Below are 18,936 nucleotides of genomic sequence, written 5' to 3'. Positions count from 1 at the left end.
CTCAAGTGCCTGACAAGCTGCAGCTGCATATGAAAACTCTACTCCCAACAAACTCTCAATCCAGCCAAGAATATGCCACCGAGAAGAGCGGCACCAAGGTTTGCTGATGCCGAGCTTGTGACACTGCTGTATCCCAAGAGGAGAGGGGGACATCATGTTTCCCACGGCGGGAAGGAGGCTGCCACCTGCGGATGTCAACCGGGTCTGGGTGCAGATGGCAGAGGTCGTGATAACCGTGTGCCCCACTGCCAGGATCGGCCAGCAGTGCAGGAAGAAGCTGCATAACCTCCTCAGCCCAGCCAGGATGAATCACCACTACCGTCCCACACACCCTTCACCCACTGCCCCACATGCCCCAACTAGGCAGACCAGTGGGCAGCGCAGGGTGAGGGTGAGCAAACCTCAAGACTAGCCAGGTTGTGCCCCCTTCACCTCCACCATGCCCTGGCACCAACCCCCATTCTGCACACCAGTAGCCCACCCCCACCTAGAGGGTGACCGAACCCCACCCATGGCATTCCGCACACAGCCCACCCTGCACCACCTGCCAACACCCATGCCACCTGCCATAGCCGGGTGCCCTGCTCACAGAGGCCACAAGCCAATGACCCCCTGTATTTTTCGTGTCTGTGCATTATCTGTCCTCCCAGGAGAAGACTGCTCACAACTGCCTGGAACGGGAGAAGACCGGAGGGAGCCCACCGGATCTGCAGCCCCTCACCGTCTCAGAGCAATGGCCGAGGCAGAGGTCATCACCGGAGATCCAAGTGAGCGCGCAATTAATAGAGTTGACCCTCTGCCACCCCCCACCACATCCACCCGCGATCTAACCATCTGTCTTGTCTTTTGGCTTGCAGGATCACCTGGCGACGAGGCGGATCCATCTGGGGTCCCCACCCCTAGGCGCAATGCCATGACTCATCCGACCCCGAGGCGGGAACTGCTGGTGAACCATGTACCTAGCTGCAACCCTGCAACAACCCGGAGCACAAGTCCAAAGATATCACTCTACGTCTCAGCATTGCTACCACCAACACTCCCCAGCCTCCCACAGACAGTTACCTCGGATGGGTACATCAGTAAAAAGGCTTCTGGGATAACATCTGGTGCGCACCACACACATGCTGGGATACATAGAACATAGAACACAGAAAAATACAGCACAGAACAGGCCCTTCGGCCCACGATGTTGTGCCGAACTTTTGTCACAGATTAAGAACAAATTAATCTACACCCCATCATTCTACCGTAATCCATGTACCTATCCAAAAGCTGCTTGAAGGTCCCTAATGTTTCCGACTCGACTACTTCCACAGGCAGTGGATTCCATGCCCCCACTACTCTCTGGGTCAAGAACCTACCTCTGACATCCCCCCTATATCTTCCACCATTCACCTTAAATTTATGTCCCCTTGTAATGGCTTGTTCCACCCGTGGAAAAAGTATAGGACCGTCTACTCTATCTATTCCCCTGATCATCTTAAAAACCTCTGTCAAGTCGCCCCTCATCCTTCTCCGTTCTAATGAGAAAAGGCCGAGCACCCTCAACCTTTCCTCGTAAGACCTACTCTCCATTCCAGGCAACATCCTGATAAATCTCCTTTGCAACTTTTCCAAATCCACATCCTTCCTAAAATGAGGCGACCAGAACTGCACACAGTACTCCAAATGTGGCCATACTGAGGTTTTGTACAGCTGCATCATCACCTCACAGCTCTTAAATTCAATCCCTCTGCTAATGAACGCTAGCACACCATAGGCCTTCTTCACAGCTCTATCCACTTGAGTGGCATCTTTCAAAGATCTATGAACATAGACCCCAAGATCTCTCTGTTCCTCCACATTGCCAAGAACCCTACCGTTAACCCTTTATTCCGCATTCATATTTGTCCTTCCAAAGTGGACAACCTCACTTTTCAGGGTTAAACTCCATCTGCCACTTCTCAGCCCAGCTCTGCATCCTATCTATGTCTCTTTGCAGCCGACAACAGCCCTCCTCACTATCCACAACTCCACTAATCTTCGTATGGTCTGCAAATTTACTGACCCACCCTTCAACTCCCTCATCCAAGTCATTAATGAAAATCACAAACAGCAGAGGACCCAGAACTGATCCCTGTGGTATGCCACTGGTAACTGGACTCGAATATTTGCCATCCACCACCACTCTCTGACTTCTATTGGTTAGCCAGTTCGTTATCCAACTGGCCAAATTTCCCACTATCCCATGCCTCCTTACTTTCTGCATAAGCCTACCATGGGGAACCTTATCAAATGCCTTACTAAAATCCATGTACACTACAACCACTGCTTTACTTTCATCCACGTTACACGTGGAGGTAAGAATCCCCGAGGGGTCGGATGGTCGGAGGGTGGCCAGCCCCATGAACTAGCTGCCGTCCGGACAGGTCTTGCACTTCTGGAAAGGGTGGTCCCATCAATGTTGGAGATGCAGGTGCAGAGCTGGGGACTACATGAGGAGGTGTCAGCAATCACTCAGCGCCTGCAGGCCTTTGCTGTACAATTTGCATGTCCATGCTAGCATGCGGTGTGGATTGCTTTCATTCCACTGTTGAGGCGTAGGGGCATGGCCATCCATTGGGCACCTGGCGCCAGCCTCTATTTATGGCTGGCGCACTGTTCTCCGCCCAATCGCAATTCACGATACAGGCGTCGCTAGACAGAGAATCTGACTCAATGGTCTATAACCTTTCTGTCAGAAACAAGTTAACCAAGGATGCCAAGGGAACCATAGGAATTGATGGGATCTGAAGACCTTGAGTTGGCAAAGAATTTTCCAAATTCCTTTCAAATTCATTATTTTCAGATTGGACTGCATGGCCTGCATCTTTTGGATGGCAATGTCTCACTACCCACCTTCCACAGAGTCGGCGGGGAACACATCCCTGTCAACTCCAAGTACTTTGCTGCCATTTCACACTCACTCAAATTAGTTGAAGCAGCTGCAGGTGGGACTTCTGCCCCTCACTTAGGATTAGATCCCGCCTTGGAGAGTTGCCAGCCAATCTGATTGGCCGGCAGCTCGGCAGACCCTGCAGCAACAGCGGTGTAATGGACTGAAGAAATGCAGGAGGATGTCCTTGACCAAGTCCAGGCAACGGAGGCCAGATATATATTCAAGGGGTTCGAGGGTGAAGAGGGTAGGGAAGGCCTGGGGGTTGGAAGGGGCACAAAGGGGTCAATCAGTGTCTCCGGGAGATCCAGACGCCACTGGCTTCAGAAGTGGGCTTCTGATGGAGGCAATCCCCTTCCCACCCAGTATAGGAACATAGGAACAGGAGTAGGTCATTTAGCCCCTCAAGTCTATCCCTCCATTTGATAAGATTGTGGCTGATCTGTGACCTAAATACATATAACTGCCTTGGTCCATATCCCTTAATATCTTTGCTGAACAAAAATCTATTTATCTCAGAATTAAAATTAACAACTGTTCTAGCTTCAACTGCTGTTTATGGGAGAGGGTTCCATACCTCTACCACCCTTTGAGTGAAGATGTTCTTCCTAATGTTATGGGAGCGGCGTTTTCAAAACCCCAAAACATATCATGGAGTTCAACCAGCCTCTCCCTTTAATGGATTGTTGCTTTTGAAGCACACGGCTTGTTCCCCATGTGTGGTATTACAATTATGGACACGTGGGTTTTTAAACACAAAACAATGTTTATTCCATGAATCCAACTTAACCTTTCAAAATAAACATTGGATCTCTTAACACTCCTTACTTCAAAGATAATCCCGAACATAATACAACACTAAATAATCCCTCAAAATGTTCCTTCAAACCTCCAAAAGACTTAACACCTTTAACAGAAACACATCAGGTTAAAGACATTACTATTATGAGTTTAAATCACCCAAATAATTCAGGGATAGTCTTTTCTGGCAGAGATCCAGCTTACTGCAAAAACACAGACACACCCAAGCTCTTTTTCTCAAAAACTGGCTTTTCCTATCAAACAGCTCACAGCAAACCAGCCAGGCACTTTTCAGCTGCTCTCTCAAACTGAAACCTCGACACTGGAAAATGGCTGAGCTAAAAACCCAGCTCCACCCACACTCTGACATCACTTCAGTAATATGAGCTGCTTTTTTTCTTAAAGGTACATTGCTTAAACATCTATTTCTTAAATGTACTCTCACATGACACTAACATCTCTCCGGAATGGTCCAGCCCTAATTTTAGACTATGCCCCCAAGTTTTAGAATCTCCAACCAGTGGAAGTTCATCTTTATCTACCTGTCTCTCCCTGTTAATACCTTCAATACCTCAGACAGATCACCCCTTAACCCTCTAAAGTCTTGCAAAAACATATCTAATTTGTGTAATTTCTCCTTGTAACTCAACCCCTGTAATCCAAGTATAATTTTTGTAAACCTATGTCGCCCTCCCTCCAAGGCCAAAATATCCTTCCCAGGGTGTGGTGCCCAGAACTTCTCACAGTGACTCCAAGTGGGGTCTAACCAGGGTTTTGTACAGCTGCAGCATTACCCCTATATCTTCATACTCCAATCCTCGAGATATAAAGGCTAGCATTCCATTAGCCCTTTTGATTATTTTCTGCACTTGTTCCTGGCATTTAAAGGATCTATGCACCTGAACCACCAAGTCTCTTTGGACATTCACTGCACCTAACCTCTTTCCACTTAGAAAGTATTCTGCTCTATCAAAGTAGCTAACTCTGTTCAATTTCGGTCTTGCCTGATGAAAGTATAATGTTCCCGCCAGCCTAAAAATTGAGGCTGGGTGGGAAAAGGCTCTTACATTCCCAAAGTCAGGACCTCATAGAGCCAGGAACCAGCTCCAAAGAGATCTAGGCACCATCTTTAAAGGGCGCCCTGACCAGCGCTGCAGCCTAAGTGTCCCCAGCCCACATCGGAGGTCTCCAGAGCTCTTCACCCCTCCAAAATTCATTGCTGGCCAATCCCCCCTGACATTCATTGCCGGCAACACTCCTGCTGATATTTATTGCTGGCAGCCTCCCTATCTGTGTCCATTCTTTCTCCCTCCCCCGCCCCCCCCCCCCCCCCCACCGCCCACAACACATACAGCACCTCCCCCCCTCCCAATGGAGTGTTCCCACGAGGATCTGCCCCGACACTGTCTCCGATGGACACTGCTAGATTGGCCAGAGAGGATGGGCCGTGAGGTCGGGGTGACCCCACGGCACCAGGGTGTTCAGACACGGAGGGCCATTGCCGCAACCTGCATGGCAGCCATCTTGCTGCACATCCCACTTGTTACTTGTTATGTTCATGTACTATGATAATAAATAAATTAGTTTACAATAGAACATCGAGTTCAAGACTAGTTATTTAATGTTGAATAAACTGTGGATAGATTAAATTATTGCTAACCAAGCTGTGAAGCTTCTAACCATGTCATTAACAGCTCCTATAATTCTGACCAAGATAGTTTTGTCCGGTTCCAGTGTCCTGTTCCTTTTGCATGACACCTCGTGGTCGGAGGCTATAAACACTTGTCATATACACTGTTGCTGCATATCATTACATCCCCTTTCCTTGAGATTTTTTAAATGTACTACACATCATTTCTGTAAACAATACACCTGATATGAGTAACAATGTACTTTACACAATTCACAAACTTTATTGTCCAATCACAGATTCAGCCGTTCTGGTTTCTTTGTCTTCCTTGCCGATCTTCTCAGCCTTGGTATGCTTGGTGAACCTATGCTGCCATGTTGAACATCTGTCTGTGTATCTGATAAGATTGCGTCACTGGTTTGAAGGTTTCTGTATATTCAAGTCTGACTCTCCCAATCTTTGTGTTGGTTCAGGTTGGTAGAATTCTTCACTAACACCATCATCTTGCTGTTCTTGAGCAGGTTCTTTTGTTTTCAATAGTACCCAATGATTTCTTCTCAATATCTGTCCTTGTTCTGTCATTACCGTGTATGATCTTGGACCTGCCTTTTGTAATACAGTAGTTTTTCTAGACCATCCATCAGGATCCTCAATCCTTACAACATCACCTGGTAACAAAGGATTAAGACTCCTGGTTGTTCTATCATAGTATGCCTTCTGTTTTACTTCTGAGATTTCAGCTTACGTCTTCACGTTTTGTTTTTCCTTGTCTGTGTGGAACAGTAATGTGGTACGTAGCTTGCAATTCATCAGTATCTCTGTAGGTGACAAACTACATCTTAAAACACCATTCTATAACTCAGTAAAGCTAGATACATATCAGTTTTGATGACCGTAGCTTTTTTTAATAGCTGCTTTATTATTTGAACTCCCTTCTCCGCTTTACCATTTGATTGTGGTTTAATGGACTCAAAAGTAATGTGTTCAAAATCATATTGCATCGCAAACTTTTGCCATTCTTTGCAATTAAAACATGGACCATTATCACTCACCACAGTTTTAGGTATGCCATGTCTTGCAAATATCAATATCTCTTGCATTATCACACAATTTGCCAAGGACTTTGGCAGAAGGACTATTGCTGGAAAATTTGAATAGCAGTTAACGACGAACAGATATTCCCTCCCATTGAGATAGAATAAATCCATTCCAACTTTTTGCCCCGTTGATGTATTTCAGCTATCTTCATTGGTTCTTTCGCTTGCCGGTGCTGATAGTTTTGACACGTTTCACATTTCTCTGTCAGCCATGATCTCCTGGAATGGCAGAGCAGGCTCGAGGGGCCAGATGACCTACTCCTGCTCCTAGTTCTTATGTTCTTATGTCTTGTATATCCTTGTTTATACCAGGCCAATACACAGTGGGCGGGGTTCTCCCTTCTGGGGACTAAGTCCCCACGCCGGCGGGAAAACCAGCGCCAACCGGTCCGGTGTCAACACCCCACCTAAAGTGAGGAATTCTCCAAATATTCGGGGGCTAGGTTGATGCCGGAGTGGCTGGCACCACTCCAGCTGGCGCTGAAGGGCCAGCGCGAGTTCACGCATGTGCTGAACGGCCGGCATAATCTCGCGCAAGCGCGGACTGGCCGGCATATTTCTGCGCATGTGCAGACCGGCCGGCCTGTTTCTGCGCATGTGCAGACCGGCCGGCCTGTTTCTGCGCATGCGCGGGGGTTCTCTTCTCCGTGCCAGCCCCTGGGCAATATGGCGGAGCCCTACAGGACCTGGCGGAGAGGAAAGAAGGCCCCCGTGGAAACTGCCCGCCCGCAGGATCGGTATGCCTCGATCGCGGGCCAGGCCACCGTGAGGGCCCCCTGGGGTCGGATCCCCCCCCCCCCCCCGCGCAACCCCTCCCCCCAGGACCGCACACTTACCTTCCAGGTCCCGCCGTGCGTGATGTGAGTAATTCACGCCAGCGGGACTGGCCAAAACTGGACGGCCACTTGACCCATCGGTGCCCGGAGAATCGCCGGGGGGGGGGGGTGGGGGGCTGCTGTCAACGGCCCCCGACTGGAGTGGTAGAAATCCCACCGGCCCCCAAAAAACGGTGCCGGAGAATAGGGCAGCCGGCATCGGGGCAGGATTTGTGCCTCCCCCCAGGGTTCTCCAACCCTCGCAGGGTCAGAGAATCCCGCCCAGTATCTCTGGCTCTCCATTTGCACTTCTTAATACCGAGATGACCTTCATGAATTTGTTTTCGCATATCGCTGAGCAGAGACTGCGGAATCACAATTCTTTCTTGTCTTAATAGTAGCCCATTTACTACACGCAGCTCAGATCTAATTTCATGTTATTTTGTGCATGAACCTTTCGGCCAACCATTGTTAAGGTTTAGTATTGCCTTCTGTAACGCCTCACCTTTTGCTGTCTCTTCCATAATTCGTTTCAACTTTGCGCCTGATACTGGCAGTGCATCACTGATCATGTCTATGTGAGCCTGTAAATCTTCTCCAGTAGAGCTGACATTGTGTGCTGCTGGAGCTCTGGATAACGCATCTGCTACCACTATATGTTTGCCAGGCGTGTATATCAACTCAAAGTCGTATCTTTGAAGCTTCATCGTGGGACGCTGTATTTGTGGAGACATTTCGTTGAGATTATTTTTAATGATTGCAACCAGTGGTCGATGATTCGTCTCAATGATGAATGTGGGTAGGTCGTATATATATATACGGAATTTCTCCAAGCCAACTACCAGTCCCAGGCATTCTTTTTTAATCCGTGCGTATCTGCACTCAGACTCCGTCATTGATCTTGAAGTACAGGCCCAGGTTTCCAGTTGTTTCCATCTTCCTGTTGCAGCAATACTGCACCTAAACCATTCTTTGATGCATCAATAGATATTTTGGTGTTCCTTGTTGGATCAAAAAATGTCAGCACGGGCGTAGGTGTAGGAACTTTCCTTAGCTGGAGCCACTCCTGCTCATGTTGCTCTGCCCAAGTGAAATCATTCACTTTCCGTAGGATGTCTCTGAGACACACTGTTTTGGCTGAGAGATTGGGAATGAACTTCCCTATGAGGTTGATCATGTCCATTATTCGTCCTAATCCTTTTTTATCGGTGGGTCGGGATATGTTTAGTCTGGCATTAATCTTCATTTCATCTGGCTCTATTGCGTGAACAGAAAGCTTGAACTCCAAACTGGTATTTGGCCTTATTAAGCCTCAGCCCAATCTGCCTTATGCTTTGTAAGACCTTGATCAATCTATCTTTGTGTTCCTCTGGTGGAACCCCATACAATATTGTCATCCACATAGACCTGAGCCCCCTCAATGCCCTCAATGATATGTTCCATAGCTCTGTGGAATATCTCGGACACAGATATAATGCCAAAAGGCATGCAAAGAAAATATCTGCCAAAAGGAATATTGAATGTGCAGAACTTGGTACTTTTTTCATCAAGCTTGAGCTGCCGAATCCCTGCGGTGCATCGAGTTTGGTAAAAAAATTTGCACCAGACATCTCGCTTATGATCTCTTCCCCCTTTGGAATTTGATAATGCTTCCTTATGATGTTTGCATTCAAATCCTGAGATTGTTATTCTTGTTTTTCACATAGACCATTGAGTTGATCCAATCTGTAGGCTCATCTATTTTCCTTATGAATCCAGGTTGTGTCACGCTGTCTAACTGCCTTGAGAAGGTCACGCAATGGTGCTGGAACTCTTTGAGGAGCGTGTATCACCGGTTGTGCGTGCTCTCTTAATTGTACTTTATATGTGGAAGGCCGGACACTAAGGCCCTTGAATATTTCCGGAAAGGCCTGTACAATGGACTCCACTGAGCCACTGTGTGTACTGAGTGCACAGTCAGTGCTATAGACTCTTCACATCAATTCCAGTGCCTCACACACTTCATCACCCAATAATGATTCGCGACCTTCAGCAACAATTGAGAACTTCAGCTTGTGCACTTTGTTTTTTACTTGCACGTTTAATTTGCATATACACAAAGTGTCAGTCTTCTTACCAATGTTTAAGTAAGACCGGCTTATTGTGAATTCTCGGCTTTAGCTGCATGGTCTTAATATCACTTATACTGATTAGGGTTGCCTTTGCACCAATATTTAATTAAACAGTATTTAGCGATTGTTTGATAATCAAAGGTACAGTCCATTTGTCCCTTGTTACTGCTGCAATATCACTTTCAGCACTCCTTATCCTTGTGGGCAGCATTTTATTCGGTATGGCTTCATTTGTGTGTCTTTATCCAACACCAGACCAACAAAAAAATGTGTCACTTAACTTAGTGTCATCAATCACGTTAATCGACTGCCCTGCATTAATTTTCTTATTTGAGAAACAGTGTTTCATAAAGTGATTCTTCCCTTTGCACTTTGTGCATATTTTGCCAAAAGCTGGACATTGCCTTGATAACCACATCGTTTACATGCAATGGCTGTATGTTCAGACCGTTTAGAATGCCTGCTGAGACCACGTTTCTTTTCTAAGTGCGTCACAACACCAATGGCGGCTGCATCATTTGCAATATTCACGCCAAAACTTTTTGAATTAAATGTATTAACATATTGTGCAGCTGCTTCGCTAGCATGGCAAATATATATGGCATCTTCTAATTGGAGCTCATTTTATCGTAAAAGACACTCTCACTTAGTATCATGCAATCCAAAAACAATTTGATCTCTAATCATGGAGAATTTCAGAATCGCGAAGTTGCACATTTGTGCTTTTAGCTTAAGATCAGTAAGAAAACTGTTGAATGATTCGCCAGTCTTCTGCATGAGCTTTCGAGAAATGAACTTTTCAAATGTTTCATTTTCCTTAGGTATACAATGCTCGTCACATTTTATGATCATGGCATCAAATTTCTTACTGTCTTCCTCTTGCTCATACGTGAATGTATTATATATTTCAATCAACTGCGGGCCTGCTATCATGAGTAATAACACAATTTTTCTCTCGTCCAGCTGAGCCTGCAAACCGGTAGCTGAGACATGCAGCGTGAAGTGCTGCTTAAATATGTGCCAATTTCCATCCACATTGCCAGTAAATTGAAGCTGTTCTGGAGCTTTCAGACTTCCCATTTGAAGAACCACCTTTATCGAGGAATTAAGGGCTATGGGGAGAGAGCGGGTAAATGGAGTTGAAATCAACCATGATTGAATGGTGGAGTGGACTCGATGGGCCGAATGGCCTTACTTCCACTCCTATGTCTTATGGTCTTATGGTCTTATCTTGTAGCAATGTTTCTTCTTTGTTTAACGCATGTGTCGTTCAAATCACTCCTGCTACCATGTTATGTTCATGTTCTATGATAATAAATGAATCAATGTACGACAGAACATCTAGTTCAAGACTAGTTATTTCATGTTGAATAATCTATGAGTAGACTAAACTATTGCTAACTAAACTGTGGAGCTTCTAACCATGCTATTAACAACTTCTGTAACTCTGACTGGTTTTGTCTGGTTCCAGTGTCCAGTTCCTCTTACATGATTCCACTACCTGGTGGTCAGAGGCTATACACACTTGTCATATACACTTGTTATGTGCACTGTTATATACACTGTTACTGCATATCATTACACTACTTGGGGCCTCACGGTAGCATGGTGGTTAGCATCAATGCTTCACAGCTCCAGGGTCCCAGGTTCGATTCCTGGCTGGGTCACTGTCTGTGTGGAGTCTGCACGTCCTCCCCGTGTGTGCGTGGGTTTCCCCCGGGTGCTCCGGTTTCCTCCCACAGTCCAAAGATGTGCGGGTTAGGTGGATTGGCCATGCTAAATTGCCCGTAGTGTAAGGTTAATGGGGGGATTGTTGGGTTACGGGTATACAGGTTACATGGGTTTAAGTGGGGTGATCATTGCTCGGCACAACATCGAGGGCCGAAGGGCCTGTTCTGTGCTGTACTGTTCTATGTTCTATGTACTGACCACCCACCGTTCCCCGTGGTTGTGACACTGGCGTGTGGGTGCCCCCACCTCACCTTGCCGCATTCTGCCTTCGCACCCCAGCTCCCAACTCTTCCTTCCCTCCTCCAAACGGGCGCCACCCCAGGTGGGGCAGCACATGGCCCACCCAAGGGCAGTGTCCACAGTAGCCCCTGCAGGAGGACACCGGATGGGGGCCTTAGAGTGTACCTCTGGCATATCCACCAGTATCCTTGGAAGCAAGGATGGTGCCAGGGCCAGAGGCCCCCACAGTTCCAGGCACTGACAAGGCGAGCGATGCAAAGGGCAGGGTGCCTGGGAATGCCGGGGGTGAGGGGGGGGGGAGACATGTGGATGCAGACCATAGGCCACCATGTAGCCCGTTGGACCTGGTTGAGCATGGGGGTATGCAACATGCCTGACTTTGCCACCTGCAGACAATGGACTTTGGAATTCAACCAGGAATGGTGGCCATCATCATAGTCGCCATGCCTAGGGTGCATGAACTGAGGCTGTGAAATCAGCAGCTTCTCGAAGGGGACCCTGCAGCTGCGGGACCATCCCCAGAGGAACAAGAGACAGACAACGAGGATGAATGTAGAGCCAGCGGCCCAACATGCCAAAGAGAAGGTGGGAATGAGATGCCGCATCAGGCTCCAAGTGTACCGACAGCGCCTGTCATTCGAGGACCTGCTGGACCGGGCATACCGTCGAAGATCCGGCTGAGCAGAGGGATTGTGAGACATGTCTGCCAGATCGTGGCACTTCTGTCAATACGGGGGAATGGGGAGACACCTGCTCTTGGTGTGACGGTCGCCCTGAACTTTTACTCCATGCGCCGAGTGGGAACCTGTCCAGGATCCCACAGACCTCGGTGCACAGGTGTATCCACGCTAGCAACAGGGGCCTTAGATGCCCGCTTGGCACAATAGATGAAATTAAATGATGACCGAGCCCACCAGGATGCCCTGGCAGTGGGGTTCGCCGTCATTGCCAGGTCCAGGGGGCGATCAACGGATGCATGTCCCCCTATGAGCACCGGCTCATGAGGGAGTGGTCTTCACAAACCGAAAAGGGTTCCACTCGATGAATGTGCAGCTGGTGTGTGACCATCAGATAAGCATCATGCCCGTCTGCACCCGATACCCGACTGTGTGCACAACACCTTCATCTTGGCACACTCGATGATTCCTGACAGCTTTAAGGTGTACTCTGGCTGACGGGTTGGCTCCTGGGCAATTGGGGTTATCCGCTGTAGTCGTGGCTGATGACGCCTATGCGGAGTCATCAGACAGATGCAAAGACCCGCAATACCGACGGCCAATGAGTGACCAGGGGCCTGATCGAGTATTGTTTCGGCATCTTGATGATGTGATTCAGGTGCCTGGACCACTTGGAAGGGCCCTCCAGTATAGCACAAGGAGAGTCTCCCAGATTGTGGTGGCCTTCCGCGACCTTCACAGCATCGCGCAGTAGAGGGGCGGCGTGCTGGAGGAGGAGGATGAATGCCAGGCCTCGTCTGACGAGGAGGATGAGGGGGAGGGGGAGGATAGGCGGACATGGAGCCCAGGCAGGCACGGGAGCCCCCACTGTGTGTGTGCCTGAGCCAATGCACATGGGACTCTCTAATTGCCAACAGGTTCACGGACTAGGGGCCTGGCCATTTGCACGGACATCGCATCCACCCCAACATCACTCCCCGCCTGAGATTCCTAGCTGCCGCACTATGGGGTGTGGGCCCTCAGTTGGCAGTAACAGCCGGTCCACTCCATGGGATGGTGGATGATGACAATTTGTTCTGGGATGAACTCTGATGCTCCGTACTGTTTGACAATGTCTGACTCCTGCCCACCAGAGCACTTCCCACCGTCCACCTAGATGATCCCTACATGTGAGCTGGCTATTCCATCACACGGTCGCACCGAACCTTTGGGGTGGCAGAAGTGGACACAGGGCGGGGTGGGGAGAGCAGGAGAGGGGGACACACCAGAGTGGTGAGCACTGGCTGAACTGGGGACACTGGGACAAGCCCACACCCAACGTCCAGCCATCAGCCCCTCCAGTGCCCCCTCAGCAGCCAGCCCAGACCAACCCATCCCATACACCCTTCTACAGAGTACCAAGCAGGATATAACATTGTGCATGTGTTTAATGTGAACAAGTGTGGGACGGCACGGTGGCGCAGTGGTTAGCACTGCTGCCTCACACCACCGAGGTCCCAGGTTCGATCCCGGCCCCTGGTCAGTGTCCGTGTGGCGTTTGCACATTCTCCCCGTGTTTGTGTGGGTCTCACCCCCACAACCCAAAGATGTGCAGGGTAGGTGAATTGGCCACGCTAAATTGGCCCTTAATTGGGAAAAAAAGAATTGGGTACTCTAAATTTATTTTTAAAAATGTGAACAAGTCAACATTTATATACAGCTTTGTGCCCTAGTCCCTGACGCTATCCGATGCGCTGCACCCATGTCAACTCAACTACCTACCTGGCCTTATGGGCCAAGGTGCGCCTAGATGGTTCCCCAGGTGGTATATCAGGAGTGGAGGCGGCCTGCTGCAGTTCCCTCCCTTTGGATCACTACAAATGGGTCAATGTCCCAGTAAATGGAGATGGACATGCAAACCCAATTCTGGCTGTCAGGGACCTTTTTAAAGAAAACAAGTGTGCTGAGTCAAAATATTTCCTGACTCAGCCATCCTGCCTCCTCTTCGAATAGCCTTTGAGTTCTCCCAAAAACTATGTCTCTTAATTGTTATTGTTTTCTCAGCAAATTTGGCAACAACAACAAATTTTGTCCCTTCATCCAGACTATTAATATAAATTGTAAATGATTGAGACCCTGAACTGATCCCTGTGACACTTGCAGTTTGACAACCTCTAATTGGCCCATCTAACCCAACTGTTTGGTCTGGGTTTTCCAACCAGAGTAGAATCATTCCTGGTCTACATTGGCACTAGCATTGGCGCCCAGGAACAATTCTCTCTCCCTTTTTATGCAATTTTTTGTATGGCTGGGTGCTTCCGGGATTCCAGCAAAGTCCTGCTATCGGGCTGCCATTTTGAGTGGGCGGCCTGATACCGAGGTCTGGTGACTGGCCTCCTCCCCCACAACACAAATCCTGCCTCCTCCCCCGCTGACAAGTAAAGATATCCTTCCCCATCAGACCCACAAAAGAGACCCCTCAATCCAATCTACCCATCAGAGACCCCTGCCGGAAAGCTTAAAAGCAGTCCAGGCAGTAGGTTGAGACATCACTGCATTTTCACTTACCCTTTCCTACCATCTCCTTCCTCAGACAGAAATGTTCAAAGCAGCACCTGTTACAAATGTCTTCAAAAGCCTAGGACACATCAAAGGGCTTGAAATCCCTTGACAGCCTTTGAAATGCAGATCTTCCATTCACTTTCACACAGAAATACATTGCATTAGCCAGTAATTGACATTTTAAAGTTTTATTACTTCAGAGGCAGCCGCTTCGTGGATTGTTCATTGATCTATGACTTCATGATTGAATGCACCTCCATTACCCTGCTTTGAGGCTGAGCACAATATTTATAAACACTCTTGCTAAGATTGACAGCCCCTCACCACATCAAAGGCAGCTAAATGCTTCCTTCAGGCAGGGGTCTCTGTTGGGAGTCTGATGGACGGGTCTTTGTTGAGGGTCTCATGGGTGAGTCTCTGTTCAAGGTCTCCTTTGGTGGTCTGATGAGACGATCACTGTTGGGGGTCTGATGGAAGGTCTCTGGGGATGTGGTGGGGAACAAAGGAGATGGGGTGGGCAGAATTTGTGTTGTGTGGGAGAGGGGGGCACTCCGATGGACTTTAGGGGGCACCTACATTATTTACTTACCTTCTTGGTGCACTGTGGGGTCCACTGTGTCAGGGCCACACTTGCACCAATACACGCCCGCGTGAATTCCAGCTGATAGGCTGGAGCATCAGAGGGGATGGAAAACCGGGATTCCAGGTGGACAGGTCAATTGTTTTTCATGAGCCGGCGCAGACTTAATGGGCCGAAGGGCCCCTTCTGCACTATTATTCTGTAATCGGATATTACCCATTTGCATCCTCCTGGCAGAGCGGGGCGTGGTGCTCACTGCCACCGCCGGTGGGGGGGGGGGGGGGGGGGGGGGTGCAGAGCATCAGAACAGCACCAATCCCATTTTTATCCAAAAGCTCGATAGTCTGCTGCATCGGGAACCACACTACTGGCAGTGGATGGTGGACAATCCAGCCCATTATTTCCTCTATCCAAGTTAATCTATACCCATATCACCATAAACTCTTATCCTAGGCAGTAACCTTTAATGTGGCACCTTACTGAATGCCTTTTAAAATCCAACAACACTACATCTATTGGTTCCCCTTTACCCATTGTACTTGTTACATCCTCAAAGAACGCTAATAAATGTGTCAAACATGACTTCCTTTTCACAAAACCATGTGGTTGGACTGCTGGGGTGGGTTCTAAAAATATTTCAGTGGGCAGCACAGAGGCACAGTGGATAGCATAGGTGCCTCACAGCTCCAGGGACTTGGGTTCAATTCCAACCTTGGGTGCCTGTCTGTGTGGAGTTTACATGTTCTCCCTGTCTCTGTGGGTTTCCTCTGTGGGTGCTCCGGTTTCCTCCCACAGTCCAAAGATGTGCAGCTTAGTTGGATTGGCCATGATCAGTTGCCCCTTATTGTCCAACAGTTAGATGGGGTTCTGGGGATATGGTGGGGGAGTGGGCCTGGGTAAGGTGCTCTTTCAGAGGGTCAGTGTGGACTCAATGGGCGAAATGGCCTCATTGTGCACTGTAGGGATTATATAATTTACAGGGCTAACCCTGTGAGAAACAACCAGAATGTATACATTTTTATATTGCAGAATCACTTTTCCCTGAATATTGAATTCCAAATGTAATTATTAATTTACTTCCATTTACAGAAGAGGAACTACCTATTTCAGAAATTCCATCTGTTGTGCCTAGTACCACTGCTATTGAACCTTCTGACTTGGTGGATGTGGAGGCTCCCACAGATGAACAACAAATACCCACTGCTGAGGCTCCAGACGAAGCCGCTGATGCTACCACTGAAGAGGTACCCGACACTGGTGAAGCCCCTGATGCTACCACTGAAGAGGTACCCGACACTGGTGAAGCCCCTGATGCTCCGACTGAAGAGGTACCCGATACTGGTGAAGCCCCTGATGCTACCACTGAAGAGGTACCCGATACTGGTGAAGCCCCTGATGCTACCACTGAAGAGGTACCCGACACTGGTGAAGCCCCTGATGCTCCGACTGAAGAGGTACCCGATACTGGTGAAGCACCCGATGCTCCGACTGAAGAGGTACCCGATACTGGTGAAGCCCCTGATGCTCCGACTGAAGAGGTACCCGATACTGGTGAAGCCCCTGATGCTACCGCTGAAGAGGTCCCCGATACTGGTGAAGCCCCTGATGCTCCGACCGAAGAGGTCCCCGATACTGGTGAAGCCCCTGATGCTCCGACTGAAGAGGTCCCCGATACTGGTGAAGCCCCTGATGCTCCGACTGAAGAGGTTCCCGATACTGGTGAAGCCCCTGATGCTACCACTGAAGAGGTACCCGATACTGGTGAAGCCCCTGATGCTACCGCTGAAGAGGTCCCCGATACTGGTGAAGCCCCTGATGCCAACGCTGAAGAGGTACCCGATACTGGTGAAGCCCCTGATGCTACCACTGAAGAGGTACCCGATACTGGTGAAGCCCCTGATGCTAGCGCTGAAGAAGTACCCGATACCGGTGAAGCCCCTGATGCTACCACTGAAGAGGTACCTGAGGTTGGTGAGGCCCCTGATGCGACCACTGCAACGACTGAATGATAATATCCAATAAATACCTGATTCTGATGCAATGACCCAGGTATAAATGATGCAGCTGATTGCTCTGAATCAAGCTTTTACAGGTAGCTGCTTAAAGTAACACGACTGCTTCCTGACTTTGAAAATGATTACTGCCGTGTTTAACAATTAATCCTGTCTTAACATTGAATATAAGACCCCAAATTGTCGACAGCATCTAACAGTATAATTTCATAAAATGTGTTTGTGCTGTATTTACCAAAGGCATGATCATTTGGAGTCAGATAAACAATCAATACACATTGATTCTGAATTTGTCGCTGTTGTTTTAGCTTTCAATTCAAATACTTTATTCTGGGCAGTGCAGTAACAAACAATAATGAAACACTAATGCATGAGTGGCATGATGACACAGCGGTTAGTACTGCGGCCTCAAAGCGCCAGGGACCCGGGTTCAATTCCAACCTTGAGTGACTGTGCGGAGTCTGCACGTTCTCCCCGTGTCTGCATGGGTTTCCTCCGAGTGCTCTGGTTTCCTCCCACAGTCCAAAGATGTGCTGGTTAGGTGGATTGAATATGATCAATTGCCCCCGTGGGTCCAAATGTTAGGTGGGGTTACTGGGATAGGGCAGAACATAGAACATTACAGCGCAGTACAGGCCCTTCGGCCCTCGATGTTGCGCCGAACTGTGAAACCCCTCTAAAGCCCATCTACACTATTCCCTTATCGTCCATATGCCTATCCAATGACAATTTGAATGCGTTTAGTGTTGGCGAGTCCACTACTGTTGCAGGCAGGGCATTCCACGCCCTTACTACTCTCTGGGTAAAGAACATACCTCTGACATCTGTCCTATATCTATCTCCCCTCAATTTAAAGCTATGTCCCCTCGTGCTAGACATCACCATCCGAGGAAAAAGGCTCTCACTGCCCACCCTATCTAATCCTCTGATCATCTTGTATGCCTCAATTAAGTCACCTCTTAACCTTCTTCTCTCTAACGAAAACAGCCTCAAGTCCCTCAGCCTTTCCTCATAAGATCTTCCCCCCATACCAGGCAACATCCTTGTAAATCTCCTCTGCACCCTTTCCAATGCTTCCACATCCTTCCTATAATGTGGCGACCAGAACTGCACGCAATACTCCAAATGCGGCCGCACCAGAGTTTTGTACAACTGCAACATGACCTCATGGCTCCGAAACTCAATTCCTCTACCAATAAAAGCTAACACACCGTACGCCTTCTTAACAACCCTCTCAACCTGGGTGGCAACTTTCAGGGATCAATGGACATGGACATCGAGATCTCTCTGCTCGTCCACACTACCAAGAATTTTACCATTAGCCCAGTACTCATTCTTCCTGTTATTCCTTCCAAAATGAATCACCTCACACTTTTCTGCATTAAACTCCCTGTCAGCCCAGCTCTGCAGCTTATCTATGTCCCTCTGTAACTTGTAACATCCTTCTGCACTGTCCACAACTCCACCAACTTTAGTGTCATCTGCAAATTTACTCACCCATCCTTCTACGCCCTCCTCCAGGTCATTTATAAAAATGATAAACAGTAGCTGCCCCAAAACAGATCCTTGTGGTACACCAGTAGTAACTGGACACCAGTCTGAACATTTCCCATCAACCACCACCCTTTGTCTTCTTCCAGCTAGCCAATTTCTGATCCAAACTGCTAAATCACCCTGAATCCCATGCCTCCGTATTCTCTGCAATAGCCTACCGTGGGGAACCTTATCAAACGCTTCACTGAAATCCATATACACCACATCAAATGCTTTACCCTCATCCACCTGTT

At 48.4% G+C, this 18,936-nt stretch overlaps 1 protein-coding gene across 1 annotated transcript in view; it reads left to right on the top strand.

The window, feature by feature from the left end:
• Positions 1–17,443, top strand: part of LOC119972875 (thioredoxin domain-containing protein 3-like) — a 224,582-nt gene extending 207,139 nt beyond the window's left edge. The window contains exon 17 of the mRNA XM_038810402.1: positions 16,227–17,443. Coding sequence (XP_038666330.1) covers positions 16,227–17,146 — 920 coding nt within the window. The 3' untranslated portion in view covers positions 17,147–17,443. The remainder of the gene's footprint in view (positions 1–16,226) is intronic.
• Positions 17,444–18,936: the final 1,493 nt, after the last annotated feature.

The sequence above is a fragment of the Scyliorhinus canicula genome, chromosome 10 (assembly GCF_902713615.1).
Source record: "Scyliorhinus canicula chromosome 10, sScyCan1.1, whole genome shotgun sequence".
In the NCBI taxonomy this organism is placed as follows: Eukaryota; Metazoa; Chordata; class Chondrichthyes; order Carcharhiniformes; family Scyliorhinidae; genus Scyliorhinus; species Scyliorhinus canicula.
Note: the sequence above shows the minus strand (reverse complement) of the source record. Positions and strands in the feature narration are given on the sequence as shown.